Here is a 20,479-nt window from a genome sequence, read left to right on the forward strand (position 1 = left end):
AATCTGATAAATATGTCTTTGAGGATGACTTAATCTCCCACAGTTCCTGGGGTCAGAGGAGGGGGTTACGGGGGAGTATCTTTCCATGGAGGATGTTTACTTGGGGGAAGGGACATTTCTATGAAGGGCGCGCCGGATTTCCAAGCATTATTTAAAAACCAATCAGAAATTAAATAAAAAAACAAGTTTTTTCAATTGAAAGCAAGGAGCAGCACTAGATCTTAAAACGAACAGAAATTATCGCGTGTATAAGCGGGTTTGCTCACTAGTCAATAACTCACTCTTTACGCTAAAGTTTTTTTTAGTACTTTCAAAACTGCTATCTATTCTAATTAAACGGCCTTTGTGATTCGAACAAAATTCAAACTTTAGCGTAAAGAGCAAGGAATTGAGAAGAGGGTCGAACTCCCTTATATACGCAATAAAAATATACGAATATAGAAATTCATTACGTCAGAACAAAATTTCGAGAAAGCCATTTAGCCAAAAAATAAAATTAATATGCAAATTTCGGTTTGATTATTTATGCGGTGACCCGCAATCAAAGCTGCGTTAATTCAAAAACGTTCCGAAATCAAATATAAAAAAAACATTTTTTTTACTGAAAGTAAGGAGCGATATTAAAACTTAAAACGAACAGAAATTATTGCGTATATGAAAGGGGCTGTCCCCTTCTCAATGCCTCGCTCTTTCCGCTACAGTTTGACTCTGTCTCATAGCTTTATTCTTTAAAACAAATAAAAACTTTAGCGTAAATAACGAGGCGTTGAGGAGGGGAAAGCCCCTTTCATATACGGAATAATTTCTGTTCGGTTAAGTTTTAATGTCTAAAAAAAAAACTTACTTTCAAAAGAGCTATCTATTCTAATTAACCATTCTTTGTGATTCAGGGGTTTGTGATTCGAAAAAAATTCGAACTTAGGCATAAAGATTTAGTAACTGAGTAGAGGGGCGAACTCCCTAATGTACGTAATAAAAAAAATACGAATATAGAAGTTCGTTAAGCAAGTTAATTCGTAAGTTACGTCAGAACAAAATTTCGAGAAAGCCATTTGGCCAAAAAATAAAATAAAATTAATATGCAAATTTCGTTTTGATTATTCATGCATGGTGACCCGTTAATTCAAAAAGCTGCGTTAATTCAAAACTAGCTGCGTTAATTCAAAAACGATCAGAAATCAAATAAGAAAAACAGGTTTTTTTGACTGAAAGTAAGGAGGGACATTAAAACTTAGAACGAACAGAAATTATTGCGTATATGAAAGGAGCTGTCCCCTCCTCAAGGCCTCGCGCTTTCCGCTAGTTTGACTCTGTTTCATAGCTTTATTCTTTAAAAAAATTAAAAAAATTAAGCTTAAACACCGAGGCGTGGAGGAGGGCACCGCCCCTATCATATACGTAATAATTTATTTTCGTTTTAAGCTTTAATGTCGCTTCTTACTTTCATTAAAAAAAAAAACGTTTTTTTTTTCATTTAATAGAACATGATAGCGACAAGACTTAATTGGAACACAGCGGTTTGTCCGGAGAAATTAATGCAAAAAATTAAGCTCTTGAAACATTATTAAAACGCAAAACTCACCTGCAAGTAGTAATATTCTCCATCTCATAATTTACATGCCCTTAATCTCCTTAAAAATGAAGCTGAAGACACTGATATTTTCCAAAACCCAGCAACATTTTAATAAGCGACGATCATAGGGCAGACCAAGTCACAAAGGATGCAATAGATCTTCGACCAAGCCTTCGACCGAGATCTTCGATGGCTGAGCCTTCGACCGAAAGTACTTCCCCGCCCTTTCAATTTAATTGTAACCGCCGTCTTTTATCATTCCCCTAACCAAAGTATTGACCAGAAACGAAAATTTATCAAACAATTTCTTATAAGTGCTGACTTTGTGTTATCAAAGTATCCGAACGCTGGTATTTGCTTACTTGGCGATGTGAATGACCTGAGGATAGACTCTATCTGCACCTCTCTTAATATAAAACAACTGGTTAAAATATCTACAACAAAAGGTAACACCTCTCTGAATGTTATTTGTTCAAACATGAGTAAGTATTACAACTCCCCGCAAGCACTGCCACCACTAGGAGGCAGTTACCATTATTGTCTTCTTTTGTCTCCCTCCTCAGCCATTGAACATTCCTTTACTACCTCCATTGGGGTTTGCCGTCCCCTCAGTGACGCAGGACTTTTTTCTTTTGGATCATGGCTGACCAGTGAAAGTTGGTCAGACCTTTATAATTCTAATAATCTTGATGACAAAATTTTGATTTTTCACAAACAACTAATTGATTCCTACTCATTGTGTTTCCCGAAAAAAAAAAATCAGAAAGTGCTCCAGTGATAAACCGTACATAAATAATCACATAAAAATTTTGATCCGCACAAAAATAAGCTTAATTAAGAGGTGTGATTTAGCTGAATCAAATAAGTTAAGAAAGGAATTGAAACGTATAATTACAAAATTTGCCTAAGCCTAATATAAAAATGAAATTAAATACTTTCGCCGTTATAAACAAAAGAAATGGTACTCTGAAATAAAAAAACTTACCAGCAAGAGTCAATAACAACTAAATTTTAATATAAATGAACCTTCAAAGACCACAGCTAATAACCTCAATAAGTTTTTGGCTTCTATTGTCCAGAGTCTCCCTCCACTATCTTACGAATTTCCAGATATTCCTGTTCCTTTTTCACTCCCACACATTTCTCCACTTGATGTTGTAAAAAAAATTGAAAAACTAAAACGATCAAGCATTTGCCCTTTAGATATTCCTGTTCCTCTGATTAAAGCTTTCAGTGATTACCTCTCAAAACCCCTATCCACCCTGTTTAATGAAATTACCGAATCTGGACAGTTCCCTCAATATTGGAAACAAGGCTTTATTACCCCAATCAAAAAGAAAAATGGGAAGCCTGGCTTTGATGGCATTCGTCCTATTACCCTCACCTCGATTTTTTCAAAATTGTATGAAAGTTTTCTCGCAGACTGGCTTAAGATGAAAGTCCTCCCGCTGATTGATCTTAGACAGTTTGGTAATCTCAAATCCACGTCAACCTCTCATTACCTGATCCATCTTGTTGATACCATGGGTAAGTTACTTGAAAAACCTAACACTTGGCTTAATCTAATTTCTATTGATCTTCAAAAAGCTTTTGATTTGATTAACCACAATTTACCCATTGATAAACTTATAAATGAATTTCACATTGAAACTTTCCTTGTTAAGCTCGTTGCCTCTTTTCTTTCTAATAGATCTCAAGCAGTTAAATATCTAAATTATTTCTCAGATCGTCTCCCCATATTTAATGGCATTCCTCAGGGGACTATTCTAGGCCCTCTTCTTTTTTCACTTATGATTAATAGCCTTTCAACCCTTTATGACAATAGATGGAAATTTGTCGATGACTTGACAGTTTTAGAGAGGCCTCTTCCCTTGACATGACTGTTAACCCTTCTAAATCCGCAATAGTCTCAGTAAGTTTCTTTAAATCCCCTCCCCTTTTTCTTGCTCTTATACCTCCTGAAACCTCTGTCACATCTCTTAAACTCCTTGGTGTTACAACTTCATCCAATTTGAAATGGGATACCCATATAAATAATATCCTGTGACAAGCAAACTCCTCGCTTTCCCTCCTTAAACTTTCAAATAAATTTATTTGCCCCCGATCACATTTACTACAAGCGTACATTTCTTTTGAGCGTCCCATATTAGAGTACGCTTGTCCTGTGTGGCACCCTGGCCTCTCTAATGCAGCAACACGAAAAATTTAAAATGTCCAAAAGAGAGCTCTAAGAATTATTTTTAAAGAGGGTAAGATACCGTATTTGTATTTGTTAAATATTTCAAACCTAGAGACCCTCGAGAGACGAAGAATTAATTTGTGCCTCCGTTTTGGTAAGTTGGCACTTTTGAACCCCTGTACTGTGAACCTTTTCCCTGAATACCTTGTACCTGATAGAAATTGCCCTCCATGAACTGTGTCCCAGCCTATCCCCACCTTATCTCCCAATCTTTGTACTACCTTGCGGTACAAAAAATCTTTTATCCCTTTTTTTACTGATTTAATAAATAGTGGTTAATTTGAACATAAATTTTGTCTTTTCTCTTATATAATAAAAGAAACAGCTCGGTTTCCTCTATACTCTTTTTTTTTGTTCCCTATCCCCTTTTTATGTTGTTTTTTAAACATTAGTTAATGTGTATATTATTTATTTTTTTCAGTTTTTTTAGTTTTTATCTTATTAACTAGTTGCCATTTTGAAGTTTTTAATATAAGTGACAAAGGAATCATACAGCATTCCGATATTTGTTTATTTATTTTAATTTTTTTTTCATTGGCTGCCAATCTTTAAGTTGTTGTTCTTTTTTGTTATGATTTGACTGTTTGTTTTTTTTTTATGGCATTCGAAATTCAAATTCGGCCCTTTAGGGATTGTGATGCTAATTTATGTAAATATATATATTATCTTATCTATCTTATCTTATATTTGAGCGAGTTACCCCTTCCTCTAAGAGTCATTCTAGTAAATATATTAGCAAGAAATACCCCAAAACTAACCCATACAGCCTATTCTCACCCTTTTAGTGGCCAAATTGGAAAACACTACGAAGAGCCTGCATAATCCAAGCACACACCAAAACGGGTCAGTTTTCTTTAGTATACTTTTACTTTTTTTGTTACTGTATTGCTCATTTTTCAGTTTTCACTGACATTTTTACTTGATTTAGAAAAATCGACTTCCACTTTGCCCCCCCCCCCTCCCCCAGGATTTTGACGAAACTACGCAACTGCCTTAACTTGTTAACTTTCTGTTATAAGTTAACTTTCTACTGAGCCAGGTAGAACGCGAAAGTGAAACGAATCCTGCAAGTACTCTATAAGAAAAAGGTTGAAAATTTCTGCTAGCAAATTTAAAAGCACAGCCTTAGCTTACTACTGCAAAAACAAAATACTAATAGTTTGTAAGTTGTTTACTGAAAATTTTTGCAAAAGTATATATCTCGTACAGAATCATGAGAATTATAACATTCCACATAAGCTTACAACCAGATATACAAAATGATACATTAATGATTCACCAAGGTAACGGAGGAGGCGACTCATCAATTCTACAAACACTTCCTATATTTATCAAAACTATGAATTTAGAGTATCAGTAAAATTTAACAAAATGTATCAGATGACAATCTTCCCCCTTTTGATCACGTCAAACGGAAAGAACAAGATCTAGCCCAGCAAATAGCTATAAGGAGAAACAACAAAAAATTTGGTAGAGCCAAAAACACATCATTTTCAATATCTGGTTGACAGTTTGATACCAAAATTATAAGGATCTCTAAATTGAACCTTGAAATAAAATAATAGAAAATTCTTCATAAACAGCGTAAAATGTAAATCTATCTTGTTACGTGGGGTCTATAGTCTGAAACACATAATATCCATCAGCTCTCACTCTCGGGGCACTCAATCAGGCGTTCCTGAAAAAGGAAAACTGCCTTAAGCAAAATGATAAAAAGAGCGCAAAGTTTTTTGTTTAAAACAGCACTATCAGTATTGAAAGTAGTCAGCAAAGTATTTTTGAATGTATCCAATGAATAAAGCATCATATAGTAAAACTATCAAACGATTACAGGATGAAATTATCGCAAGTGCAAATCTAGAACAAGGGATACCCCCCCCCCCCCTAGTAGAAGAAAAACTTCAGATAAAACGCAAAATCTCCCACTATTTGACATTGATGACAACCAAAAAACTTATCCTAAAACCATCACCCATTCCTTCCAATGGAAAACTTCTATGGGTGTCCGCGATGACTCTAGACAGGCATGCCTTTCCAAAAACTAACTTGACAAGTATGTGTCCAATAAGAGAGTTATGCATACTCCTGCCATTTACCCGTGCCCCATCCATTTAAACATTTGCCTCTCAATTACTTGGACTATCTGTCTTTGCTTTTCTCTGTCTATAATTATCCAGCGTCTTGATGCAACCTAAGCAACCTATTGCAAAATACTTGATAACTTCAATTCAAGCCTGAAGTCTCCAGCCTGAAACACATATCTTTCAGCTCCCACTCCTGGGACAATATTCTCTTTTTCCCCTTCCTGAAAAATGAAAACTGACTTAAACAAAATGATAAAAAGAGCGCAAAGTTTGTTAATTAAAAAATAGCACTATCAGTTTTAAAAGTAGTCAGCAAAGTATTTCTGAATGTGAATAGTGAATAAAGCATCATATAGATAAAACTATCAAAAGATTATTCGATGAAATTATCACAAGTGCAAATATAGAAAAAGGGGTGTCCCCCTCCCCTCAGGCAAACAAAAACTTAACATAAAACGCACAATCTTCCCCTATTCGAAATTATTGACATACCAAAAAGCCTATTCTAAAACCATCCCCCATTCCTTCCAATGGAAACTCAATGGAAAATCGCGGGTGTCCGCAATGAATGTCAATTAGGATCCAAATAAATAAATATCCTTAAAAAATTCATTGCTGTTAAAGCAACAAGGTCTAAAACATCGTGGAATTAGTCTTGGTTACATCATAGACAGCGCGCTAGCGCTGCCTAAGTAAAGAACGATGTGGGCATAATGTGTTTTTGGTTTCTCCATACCCGGGCGCTTTGCATCGAAGGAGTTGTCGTAGAAACTTCGAAAAGGGCTCATTCGATTCGAAATTGAAGTGGCTAGTGTCCTCTTTAATAGTCAAAAGTGATCGTAGGGCAACTAGCCCCCCCACGCCCAGCATTCCCCCAAACACATCCAATCAAAATTTTGAGATAGCCATTTTGTTCAGAGTAGTTGATTTCCGGATAGAAAATATGGTTTTGAGGAGGACACTCCCCCACAACCCTCAGGGCAAGGGTTTTAAGTTATGTCCTGGGGGCATATAAGGTTTTTTTATAGAAAGTGTTGTCGTAGAAACTTCAAACCAGGCTCATTCGATTGGAGATTCAAAGAGCTAGTACCATTTTTAATAGTCAAAAGTGATTGGAGGGCAACTAGCCCCCCCCCCCACGCCCATCATTCCCCCAAATACATCCCACCAAAATTTTCAGAGTCATTTTGTTCAGCGTAGTTGATTTCCACATAGGAAATATTTTTTTGAGGAAGAAACTCCCCCACAACCCTCAGGGCATGGTTTTAATTTATGCCCTGGGGGCGTATAAGGTTTTTATAGAAGGCGTTGTCGTAGAAACTTCCAAACAGGCTCATTTGATCGGAAATTCAAAAGGCTAGTACCCTTTTTCATAGTCAAAAGTGATTGGAGGCCAACTCGCCCCCCCCACGGCAATCATTCCCCCAAACACATCCAATCAAAACTTTGAGATAGCCATTTTTTCAGCGTAGTGAATTTCCACATAGAAAATATGTTTCTGAGGAGGACACTCCCCCACAATCCACAGGGCAAGGGTTTTATGTTATGGCCTGGAGGTATATAAGGTATTTATAGAAGGCGTTGTCGTAGAAAATTCAAAATAGGCTCATTTGATTTGAAATTCAAAGGGCTAGTGCCATTTCAAATAGTCAAAAGTGATTGGAGGGCAACTAGCCCTCCCCCACGCCCAACAGTACCTCCAAAACATCCAAAAAAAATTTTGAAATAGCCATTTTGTTCAGCATAGTTGTTTCCCAGATAGAAAATACGGTTGTGAGGAGGACACTCAAGGTTTTGATAGAAGGGACATTTTGACTGATGAATTCAGACGATTCGAACTGGATTTATTAGGGGTTTTAGAAACTAATATCCCAGGGGTAGGAAGCATGAAATTAGGTGATATAGAATTTGTTTACTCTGTTAGGAAGGATGGGGTACATAGACAGGGAGTAGGGCTCACGATAAATAAGGTAGCTGCTAAGTCTTGTTTAGGCTGGGAAGGTATTAATAATAGAATTCTAATTGCTGATTTTATGACTAGAAAGTTCAGGGTATCAGTAATAGTAGTATATGCCCCTGTGGAACGGACTGACGGAGATACTAGTGACTCAGAGGAATTTTACTTACAGTTACAGGAGCAAGTAGACAAGGTCCCGGGTAGAAATATGATGTTATTACTGGGAGATTTTAACGCCCAGGTTGGTAGAAATAGGGATAGATGGTATCCCAGGCTAGGTAAATTTGGTGTAGGAAAAGAAAACAGTAATGGATACAGACTTTTGCAATTTCGTAGGTATAATAATCTAGTTATAACCAATACAGTGTTTGGTCATAAAAGGGCTCATACGTTAACATGGTATTCACGTGATGTTAAGACAGAAAACCTTATTGATTATGTTATAGTAAACCGAAGACTGGCAGGATCAATACAAGATACTAGGGTATATAGGCCAGATTGAGTACTTAAGTGGATAAATTTAAAAGCCTTTAACCAATCCGTATCAGCGTTGCCAACACGTAAAGTTTTTACTGTTTTCGGTGTAATTTAGTGGTCCTGGTACAATTTGGTACAATCAAAACCGTATTCAGGGGGGTGTAGATTTTAAACCCCTCTTTCTCTTCCCCCTGCCCCTCACAAAAAAAGAAAAATTGTCTGACTCCTAAAAATGCAAAAAAAAGTGCATACAAACAAATTTGATGAGGTTTAAAGTTCTTTTTGTACCACCACCCAGCACCCCAGGGAATAGTTTGAACTATCGTCTTGATCAACCCTGTACACAGTTATTTAAGGAACATCATATGGATCAATTTACCTTATAACGTCTCAAGCTGTGAGTTCTTCCTTTCTGAATATAAAACGATCAAAAGCCGAATTCCAACCACCCAGAACCGAAAGACTATGTTAATTCGAAACATAGCCTGCACTGAGAATTAATATCCCCCAAAATCCAGATTGTGCCAGAAAACCCTGCTCCCTCGACAGAAGGGTATGATAGAAACTTATGATTAACCAGATCATGTTGAGTAAGAAAATCGAACCAGTTCTCCTTCCTACCATCATTATTACCGTACTCTACAATTACTTAATCTATATAGTTTCAGTGAATTAATCCTAAATGTGTCAATAATAGATAAAATGCTTTTAAACGATACCTTTGCCTCTTCCGGTCCAAAATCATCATCAATTCTGACTTCGACTTCAACTCTTACAGGTGTCAAGTCGGGTCCATCAATTAGCTGCACAATAACTTCTGACTAGAAATTTCAATAGAAATAACATAAATACATCCAATTAGCATATATGCACACATATAGAGAACGCCATTGTTTTTATTTATTTTCAGTTACATTGGCACTATAGAGATTGCTTATTCAGTCAAGTTTAAGAAGACAGCACAAACTAGACTTCCAGTGCCAAGACCCTGTAGAGTGCTGCAGCAATTGTGACTCATTAGCCCCAATTGTAGAGCAACATTTGCAACTGTATCTCATAGGTAGTAAATTTATATATTCCCGTTTTACGTTTGCAGATGCGTCTTGATTATTTTATGTTATCATTTGTAAGGTCAACATGTAATTAGAGAATTTCTTAAATAAGTTTTGGTGTTTACAAGCTAATCACAACACTGTGCATTCGCATTGCTCTTATTTTGACCTGTATTAAGATTGTGTACTATTTCCTGAGTTTAATAAACACTTCTGAAAGGCTTGGTTGGTTAAAATTGTACTTCTTAGTCTGTGGTTCAATCCTGGATACAAAATAGTGCATGTCTTCTTGCTTATTTTTCATGGCGTTAAAGGTCAAAATAATTCCATAAGAAGACCATGAAATTCTTTTCCGCCGGAGTGTATTTCAAACATTTTTGGTTTCGCCAATTGGGGATAGATTAATTGATCAAAATGTCACCGTTGGGCCTAGCTAGTAACTCATTCTTTCATTCCAGTGATTAAAACAGTAAAAATATTTTGTATTCATTTGAAACATATATGGAAGCTCCGAATACTTTAATAGCACACTTAGGCGCCTTTTCTTTGATGTTGGATCGCTCCAAGAATTAGAAGAAATGTACGACAGAAAGTAACGCTTGGCCGTTATCACGAGAAGGATGCTGCACTGTAAAAGTTGTCCCTTGAATATATTTGGTCAAAACCCCTTAAGGTGACCATGGAGAAGTACCACTGTCATCTTATGCCCCAACAGTCATGGGAAGACCTAAGTATAAGTACATCGACTAGAAAAGACACTATGCAATTTTAAGGCGCCAAGTAAATCCTCTCATGAACTTTTTAAAGAATTCTTCAATTTACAAACAAATTTACTACGAAAGACATTAAAGTACAAAATAGTAAGGAACTGCAACATCATCTATACGAATTAAAGGAACAGCATGAGAGACCACTTCCAAAACTTAACATTCATACTAGCTTTATCATGTCAATAGCGCTGAGCTTCTTTATTCATTCAAGACAACTTGGATACAAGGATAAGTGTTTCTAGCCTGGCTCATTTAAAGGGATGACTTAATAGCAATAAATTTATGACCCGAGAAATACCAAAATTGAATCGATAGCAAATTTTCAAATAACCTGGATTACAATATAAATTTCCTATCACAATATAAATTTCCGGTTATAGTCCTTTTGTGGTTTAACACGTTTTCCTGCACGGAAAACCTACATTTCTCAGAGATATAACCAATTAGAAATTAGCTCTCTATATCAGACAAACCCCAAAGTACCAACCATATACATATTGCACTTACCACAGCGTCTTCAGTGCGCCTTCTTTTATCTCTTTTCATGAAGGAGGATGCGTCACTGTTTCTATTCTTCCTCGCAGTTTTGCTCTCTGAACCGTCATCAGCTGTTTCAGTGGCGTTGGCTTTCTAAAGGATAAAAAAATTAATTTTGATAAATAAGTAAACGTTCCTGTACGGTTCCTAGCTTTCATGAAACATATTGATGTGACGGTGCCGTTGCTAGAGGTTCCAAATTAAGGATTTCAAGAAGAATCGGTTCTACTCTTTAAAAAATGTGTTTTCATCAACTCCGTGATTTGGAAAGGTTTCAATAATATCGTATATTCACTCTCTTCTTTTCAATAATATAGTTTCCTAAGTAAACCAAACTAACAATTTCGGAGACCACACTGCCTTTCCATGATGATAAACAAAAGTTCAAATAGGGATAAAATCCTTTTAATAGACAGTGATGATAGAAATTCACAAAAATACCAGATATTTCGGTCACATATACAGTGACCGTCATCAGTAGTAAAACTGATGACGTCAGTTTTACTACTGATGACGGTCACTGTATATGTGACCGAAAGATCTGGTATTGTTGTGAATTTCTATCATCACTGTCTATTAAAAGGATTTTATCCCTATTTGAACTTTTGTTTATAACCAAACTAACATAATGAGTCAGGGCTATTAGATATTGCATATTGATAAGTTAATGTGTGGATAAGTTTCTAGACTGGCTCATTTAGAGGGATGACTTCAGAGCAATTTTCTGTGCATTTATGAGAGCCAAATTTATGACCCGAAAAATACCAAAATTGAATCGATAGCAAATTTTCAAATAGCCCGGATTACAATATAAGTTTTATCTGCTTTGTTTTAACAGATATTATTAACAGATATTGGTTTTACATTTTCAATGTAAATTATAAATTCAAAGTAAGTAGTAAATCCTAGGATCCTAGTAGTAAATCCTGGGAAATAAAATTTAGGATTGACGATAAGCTTCTTACACTTTCCACGAAAACAAACATAACCTTCTCTTTTTTCCCATATTGTCAACTCTAGATGACAAGTTAAAGCAAAACAACTAACATCCTATACCAGAAAAAAAAAAAATCGTTTCTCAAAACAAGGTAACTTCAAAAGAGGAACAGTATGTAAGCGGAATCTAAGGATTGGAGATTCAAATCCTACCGTATACAAAAATTTGTAACTGCCATAGCCCAAAAGCTTCTAGCCTTGCCTTGAACGTATTAGTTTTAGTTAGAGTCCAGGCTACAACAGTGTGTAACAGGATTTCACTGCAGTAGGAACTAGAACCAGAAGTGCTGCAGGAATCAGAACATAGTTCTGGGTAAATTTATTGTTACCTTTTGCACCGATGTTCCGCTCTCAGAAACTGGAGCCTCTTGCTCAATTGATTTTGCTTGGGATGTTGAGGCTCCCTCACTAGGACCCTCCGTAGGTTGAGCCTCCGTTGATGGTGTTGGTGGCACCAAAGCCACAACTGGTGTCACAGGTCGTTCTGCTTGAATATTTACAGAAAGGATTGCTGGGACAGAGCTAATAGTACTTGCCTAAAAGCAAAGAAACATTGAACTAAAAAAAGAAAAAAAAATCCTGCCCAGACCCCTTCTCCCTCCTGTAAAAAGGTACCTATAAAGCATTTTTGTGGGATTTACATCCTCCGCATTTGGAAAACCCTCTCAGCTAAAATTAGCGCAAAGATTGAGCAAGGTAATAGGGCTAAAGCTTCATACATAGGGTAATTTCTATAAGTTTAGAGTTAATACGCCAGGGAGTACTTTTATTTGAAAACAAAATTACTTGGTCATTATAAAAATAAAATTGAGGAGTCAGAATAAATTATTTTATTCTCTGTTGATTCTGTCTTTGATGTGATTTCAATGAAAATTACACCGTCAAATTCAACATATTTGTGTACTATGTACAAAAGATTATACGAACCCCATTTTTCTTATATTATCCACTATATCCTTGATTCTTCAAGTAAATCAAAAGCTACGAGCGTGAGAAAAGTTTTGTGATTTTCAAAAAGTCAATCGATCTTACTGGGAGAATTTTCCAGGAAACTGTCTTGGCATAGAAGGATTTAAATTATAAAATAAAAGAAGTTTTTCTGATGGAAGTAAATAGCGGATTTTAAAATAATATAATATAATATATAAGATAATATAATAATATAGATAAGATAATATAAGAAATATCTGCTTGGTTTTAACAGATGTTTTGAATGTAAATTATACATTCGAAGTACGTAGTAAATCCTAGGATCCTAGTAGTAATTCCTGGGAAATAAAATTTAGGATTGACGATAAGCTTCTTAGACTTTCCACGAAAACAAACATAACCTTCTCTTTTTTCAACTCTCGATGACAAGGTAAACCAAAACGACTAACATCCTATACCAGAAAAAAAAAAAAATCGTTTCTTAATTTTAATTGTCTCCCTGAAAACCTGCAAAAGATCTTTAAAGGGGGTAATAATGGAAGTGTGCTTCCTGGTTGATTACTCAATTTTGGAATGCAGGGTAAAACAGTGAAATTTCTTTTTATTACCCATCAATGAGATTTTTCAGTTGAGGGTTGACATTATATCGAAAGAAGTCGAGAACGTTGATTCGTGATAAAAAACTATCACAAATATCAAAAAAAAAAAACTATCATAAAACTATCACAGGATTACACGATGAAATTATCGCAAGTACAAATATAGAAAAAGGGGGGCCCCCCCCCCCCTCAGTAAAACAAAAACTTAACATAAAACGCACAATCTTCCCCTATTCGAAATTATTGACATACCAAAAAGCCTAATCTAAAACCATCCCCCATTCCTTCCAATGGAAAACTTCTATGGAAACTCGGTTACATCTTAGGCAGCGCGCGAGCGCTGCCTAAGTAAAGAACGATGTGGGCACAATGTGTTTTTGGTTTCTCCATACCCGGGCACTTCGCATCGAAGGAGTTGTCGTAGAAACTTCGAAAACGGCTCATTCAACTGGAAATTGGAGTGGCTAGTGACCTTTTTAATAAACGAAAGTGATTGGAGGGCAACTAGCCCCCCCTCCCCCCCGCCCATCATTCCCCCAAACACATCCAATCAAAATTTTGAGATAGCCATTTTGTTCAGCGTAGTTGATTCCCAGATAGAAAATATGATTTTGAGGAGGACCCTCCCCCACAACCCTCAGGGGAAGGGTTTTAAGTTATGCCCTGTGGTCATATAAGGTTTTTATAGAAGGCATTGTCGCAGAAACTTCAAACCAGGCTCATTCGTTTGGAAAGTAAAGGGCTAGTACCATTTTTAATAGTCAAAAGTGATTGGAGGGCAACTAGCCCCCACCCCCCGCCCCACGCCCATCATTCCCCCAAATACATCCCAACAAAATTTTCAGATAGTCATTTTGTTCAGCGTAGTTGATTTCCACATAGAAAATATGTTTTTGAGAAGGAAACTCGTCCACAACCCTCAGGGCATGGTTTCAATTTATGCCCTGGGGGCATATAAGGTTTTTATAAAGGCGTTGTCGTAGAAACTTCAAAACAGACATATTCAATTGGAAATTCAAAGGGCTAGTAGTCGAAAGTGATTGGAGGGCAACTATCCCCCCCCCCACAAAAGACATCCAATCAAAATTTTGAGATAGCCATTTTGTTCAGCGTAGATGATTTCCAGATAAAATATATATTTTTGAGGAGGACACTCCTCCACAACCCTAAGGGCAAGGGTTTTAAGTTATCGCCTGGGGGCATATAAGGTTTTTGTAGAGGGCGTTGTCGTAGAAACTTCAAAACAGGCTAATTTGATTGGAAATTCAAAGGGCCAGCGCCGTTTTCAATAGTCAAAAGTGATTGGAGGGCAACTAGCCCCCCCCCCCCCCACGCCCATCATTCCCCCAAACACATCCCATCAAAATTTTGAGATAATCATTTTGTTCAGCATAGTTGTTTCCCAGATAGAAAATATGTTTGTGAGGAGGACACACCCTCACAACCCTCAGGGCAAGGGTTTTAAGTTATCGCCTGGGGGCATATAAGGTTTTGATAGAAGGCGTTGTCGTAGAAACTTCAAAACAGGCTCATTTGATTGGAAATTCTAAGGGATAGTACCCTTTTTAATAGTCGAAAGTGATTGGAGGGCAACTAGCCCCCCCCCCCCCCTACGCCCATCATTCCCCCATACACATCTAATCAAAATTGTGAGATAGTCATTTTGTTCAACGCAGTTTTAAGTTCTGGAAATTAGGTCTTTGAGGATAACAACCTCCTCACAGCTCTCAGGACAAGGGTTGTAAGTTATGCCCCCGGGGCATATAAAATTTTTATAGAACGCGTTGTCGTAGAAACTTCAAAAAGGGCTCATTTGATTAGAAATTGAAATAGCTTGAGCCCTTTTTAATAGTCGAAATTAATTGGAAGGCAACTAACACCCTTTCCACGCCCACCATTTCCCCAAACACATCCAATCAAAATTTTGAGATAGCCATATTGTTTCACGCAGTTAAAGTTCAGGAAATTATACCTTTGAGCAGGACACTCTCCCCATAGTCTTCAGGGCAAGGGTTATAAGTTATGCCCTGGGGCATATAATGTTTTTTTATTGAAATGGGCAATTAACCCCCCTCTCACGCCCACCATTACTCCAAACAAATCCAATCAAGATTTTGAGATATCCATTTTCGTCAACGTAGTCGAAAGTTCTGGAAATTAGGTCTTTTAGGATAAAAACCCCATCAGAGCTTTCAGTGCAAGGGTTGTAATTTGTGCCCTGGGGGCATATAAGGTTTATATAGAAAGTTGTTGAAGAAATTTCAAAAGGGGCTCATTTGATTGGAAATTGAAATTGCCCTTTTTAATAGTCGAAAGTGAATGGAGAGTAATTCACCCCCCTCTCAGGCCCATCATTTCCCCAAACGCATTCAATCAAAGCTTAGAGATAGCCATTTTGTTCAACGTAGTTGAAAGTTCTGGAAATTATGTATTTAAAGATGACAAACCCCCGAAAATCCCCAGGGCAAAGGTTGTAAGTTATGCCCAGGGGCATATAAGGTTTTTAATGATAGAGTAGTCGTAAAAACTTCAAAAGGGGCTCATTCAATTGGAAATTGAGAGGGAAATTAGGACTGTGAGGATGACACCCACCCACCCCACCCCACCCCCAGCCCTCAAGGCGAGGGTTATGTTATCCCCTGGGGGCATAGAAGATTTTTATTGAAAGCGTTGTCGTAGAAACTTCAAAAGGGCTCATTTGATTGGAAATTGAAAGGGCTAGTGTCTTTTTTAATAGTTGAAAGTGATTGGAGAAAGACTAACGCCCCTCTCACGCCCACTATTTTCCCAGACACATCCAATCAAAATTTTGAGATAGCCATTTTGTGTAACGTAGTTGAAAGTTTTGGAAATTCGGTTTTAGAGGATGACAACCACCCTCACAGCCCTTAGGCTAAGAGTTATAATTTATGCCCTGGGGACATATGAGGTGTTTATAGGAAGTGTTGTCGTAGAAACTCGAAAAAGGCTCATTCGATTGGAATTCGAAAGGCCTAGTGCCCTTTTTAATAGTCGAAAGTATGTTGAAGGCTTGACATTTTTATAGTAAAGATCGATGAGGATATAACGTATTATTTTTTTGTTGTTGTTTAGGACAGGACACTTTGTATCAAAGGAGTTGTTGTAGGAACTTCGAAAAGGGCTCATTCGATTGAAAATAGAAAGGGCTGATGCCTTTTTTAATAGTCGAAAGTAATTGGAGGGAAACTAATCCCCTTCCCACGACCACCCTCCCATTTGACTTTATGTTTAAAAACTAAATGTTGCCATAAGATTAAATCAAAATGCACTGTGTTAATGCTAATTCCCAATAAGGCATCTCAGCAGTATCCCAAGAACGACTGAAGGTATTATGTTCAAACTTTTGGGGCTGCTTCTGCTCTTAAAATTTAACCAAATCAAAATAGCATAAGTGAATCCAAACTATCAAAGAAAGTAAACCGATTTTTTTGCAAATGGTATCAAGTTTTCCATTTCAGGTCAACTAGAGGAGGTATGAAACAAAATTAAACACTAATATTTGTGTCCAGATTTTTAAGAGAGTGTATGTTGTTAAAAATTTTTCTCCAGCATACAAATAGAAGGCCAAACTATAAATTCTTAAAAAACGAAAAGATTTAAAGTATTTTTTTCTTTTTCTCGGAAAAGACTATGTCAATATAAAACGAACAGAAATTAATTAAAAAAAAACTTTTTCCACAAAAAAAGTTTTTCAAAGAAAAGTAAAGAACTTTATTAGACAAAAAAAGAGCAAATATAAAATCAAATAATCTACCAAGCGCGAAACTACTACAAATCAGCATCGATAAATAAATGAAACACAAAAGGAGCAGAAACTACAATAAATCAGGGAGTCAAACTCAAAACGGTTAGAAATTAATATAAGTTGGGCTCAAAAGCCCTATGCCTTCCGAAGCCCAGAACATAATTTGCACTTTACTGAAAAATATTAAGATGAATGTGCATTGTCAGTTTAATATACATTTACTGATATTTAGTAAGCAAAATCTTAATATTTTTTGATTTATTAAAGTTTACTTTTGATTTATTAAAAGTAAAAACATTTATATTTTTTTCAGTAAAGTGCAACTTATATTCTGGCCTTGGAAAGGCATAGGGGTTTTGAGCCCAACTTATGTTAATTTCTGCTCGTTTTGAGTATGACTCGGTTATTTATTGTAATTTCTGCTCGTTTTGGGTTTTATTTATTTATCGATGCTGATTTGTGGTAGATTCACACTTGGTAGATTATTCGATTTTATTTTTGCTCATTTTTTGTCTAATGGAGTTCTTTACTTTTCTTTGAATAACTTATTTTGTGGAAAAAGTTTTTTTAATTAATTAAGGAAAAAAGTCTCCCAAAACTAAAAATGATGCTATTACACACACGCAAGAAGGGATGGTTGAGTCGAGTTCCATACAAGTAGTCTGATGTCATCAAACATTATACAAAACTTAAAAAACAAAACAAAAAAAGAACGATGATATTTTTACGAGAACTGGCCTAGGTATTTGTCTCGTGTGCAAACTGCCATTTTCTACAAATTAGGGTTCTTTTTGTCAAGACTTTTGGATCATTCCCAAGCGAGATATAACCTTTCTATGTATGGACACGGACAATTGACTGCAGATCCGTTTCTAAGGCGCGAAGAACTCATTGATCATCTCAAGAATTCAGATACATGTCATACTCTTATCGCGATAGTATAGCAGTAAATGGCCGAATTAAAAAAAAAAAAAAAAAGAAAGAAAAGAAAAGTTAAAGTACACTGGAAAACTTGTCGACTGGAATCATTATTAACATACTGATACACACATGAGGAGGGGGAGCATGGAAGGAATCTGTAAACTCAATTAGGACAATTATGAAAACCTGGATCTAAATATACACTTTTCTGTGCAGCTAACTACATTCCATTTCAAATCTACTGACGTCCGTTCCCCAGATATCTTGAGTTGTGTTCAATATATTCCAAAATTCTAGATCCTGTTGGGTTTTTTCTCTCTTTCTCTGACAATGGCTTGATCTTATAACTAATTTTCTAATGTGCTTGAATTCACCTTCAATTCGTAGATCAAGCCAAGTCAAATTGTAAAGCTTACCTCATCAGAAAAGTATTTTTCAATAATACTGGCAGCTTTTTCGTGGACCTCAGTATTCTCATGCAGTCGAAGGCTTTCAATTTTATCCAAACCTCCGCACTCTTTAATCATGAACACAACACGGATTGATTGATTTTTCTTTGATTGATTTTTCATCATTTTTCTTTGTTCATTGATTTTTCTACTGGTCTGCAAAATAAACTCTTTTCATTTAGGTTTAACTTCGATTCAACAGCAGATAAAAGAACATAAAAACAATCCTAATTTCAGCACATATGTATCTTTTCTCGTTTCACTGCCGCGTCAGGTGAAGCGATTCAATTTGCAATGAACCATGCTCAATGATTTATTAAAAAAAGTGACATCTTTATTAAGGTGTATGCCAAATTGTATTAGACCCTGACACTCGACACATGACAACTGGTTCTGTCTAAATTTTTTTTTTTTTTTTGTTATTTTTGACAACTGTTAGAAGCCGCAGTCACCTTTCAACAGTTCTAACATTTTCAAATTTCTCAAGGCACTTTCTTACAAAGACAAAAAAAAAAATGAAAATGTGTGAAACAGTTCTCATGATCCAGACTTTGATGTACACCTTAAAAAGGAAATTCTTGATCATTAGGGATCCAAAGTGTATAAAGGTAACTTTTGTGTGCTATTACTTTTGAAGTTGGCGGCGTTTATTTAACAGACTGCTTACTTCTGCCGTTTACCCGTGCCATTTAACCAAACACTTGGAAAACCATAGGTTTCACCATTATTGGTGAAACCTTGGTATGGACCATTAGCGTCATCACAAATTTTACTCAAGGAGGACAAAGGGGTAAGTGCTACCCAAACCTTTATCTTTAGGATGCGTTTAAGTAGGAGTATTTCTCACTTTCCTCTGCTGATATGTTTATCAAATATCTTGTTGTTTTTAGGATGTGCGTATGCACAACCGCATTTAGGTGTATTTTTCATATTTTTTTTTTTTTTGTCCCCTTTTTCTTTCCCGCACCAAGGATAGTGAAAATGAAGTCAGATTGTTCGAACTGGTTGAGAAAAATTTAGAAAAAAAGATTACGCCATCTTAAAAATCTACGCCTTCATAAGACATTTCGAGCTGTATTTTTAAGCTTAAATTTTCCTGACTGTTCACCAACGTTTCCTTTATTTCAAAACCCCCGTTCTCTCTTCAAGGGACCAACAATATAGACTACAATTGAATTGCCAGCTTTGGAATTATGTTATATATTTTAGCCTTGAAATCACTGTAAACCTAAGAAAGGCAATAACTTTTCATATATATTCATAACTATTTTTTTTTTCGACCGTAAAAAAACAACAAAAAAACACATTAGCAACCAATACTTAAGGTCGATGACGAAGACGTTGAGGTTAATAAAAGATCTAGAGACATTCTATCGCGAAAGATGATCTGCCGAAGCCGAAGCTCTTCACTACCATAATTTTGACATTTTTCTTCTTCTGACTAATCGAAAAAATTTCATCTGCATAATGTTGTTTCTTTTAACGAGAATATTATAATTAGAATTATTTTCCAAGATATTCCCAACCGACAATAAACAACATCATCCACGTTTAGAACATGTTTTCTGCATTAGATTCATCGACCATTCCAAATTCCAACTCTTTAAAGTTCCTACACCCCCTCGTATTTATTTTTCTTTCTTTGTTGCTATAAATAGCTTCGAAGAATCCGATTGAGAAACTGCTTGAAAATGTCAATAACCATTTCTCTTGGTTCAAATCTTTTCCCTGACAAAACTGGAAATTAAGAGAAAATATTCCTTGTCAGATGTTGATTAAAAATAGTTCCTGTTTACAAAAGCATCCGACAATATAAAAGTTAAAACGCAAGGGAGGCTAATTGAATACTGTACAAATTTTGTAAAAAGAAATGGAAAAATAAATCCTTTTTTGAAAGGCTTTCGAGTACATACCATACTAAATTGTGTAAGAAGCACCATTGCAGGGTTTAACTTAAAGCCCAAAAATCAGGGTCCTAACAGCAGCTCTTAAACTCTAGGGCTCTTATTTCAACTGGTTTCTTTTCAGATTTGGTTCACTTAATTCCATACCGAGATTAAAGAGCCAAGAAGAGAATCTGAAACAATAGCGTAGCTACGTATAAATTGATGATCTATAGATTGATGACT

The 20,479-nt window shown here is 36.1% G+C and overlaps 1 protein-coding gene across 1 annotated transcript in view; it reads right to left on the reverse strand.

The window, feature by feature from the left end:
- Positions 1-7,741: 7,741 nt before the first annotated feature.
- LOC148955488 (uncharacterized) overlaps positions 7,742-20,479 on the reverse strand; it is a 64,877-nt gene continuing 52,139 nt past the window's right edge. The window contains exons 19-22 of the mRNA XM_089107481.1: positions 18,318-18,506; positions 12,015-12,221; positions 10,660-10,782; positions 7,742-9,151 (exon numbers count right to left, since the gene is read on the reverse strand). Of these exons, the coding sequence (XP_088963607.1) occupies positions 8,960-9,151; positions 10,660-10,782; positions 12,015-12,221; positions 18,318-18,506 (711 nt within the window). The 3' untranslated portion in view covers positions 7,742-8,959. The remainder of the gene's footprint in view (positions 9,152-10,659; positions 10,783-12,014; positions 12,222-18,317; positions 18,507-20,479) is intronic.

The sequence above is a fragment of the Artemia sp. Qi Xiang Cuo genome, chromosome 2 (assembly GCF_049724085.1).
Source record: "Artemia sp. Qi Xiang Cuo chromosome 2, ASM4972408v1, whole genome shotgun sequence".
NCBI classification, from domain to species: Eukaryota; Metazoa; Arthropoda; class Branchiopoda; order Anostraca; family Artemiidae; genus Artemia; species Artemia sp. Qi Xiang Cuo.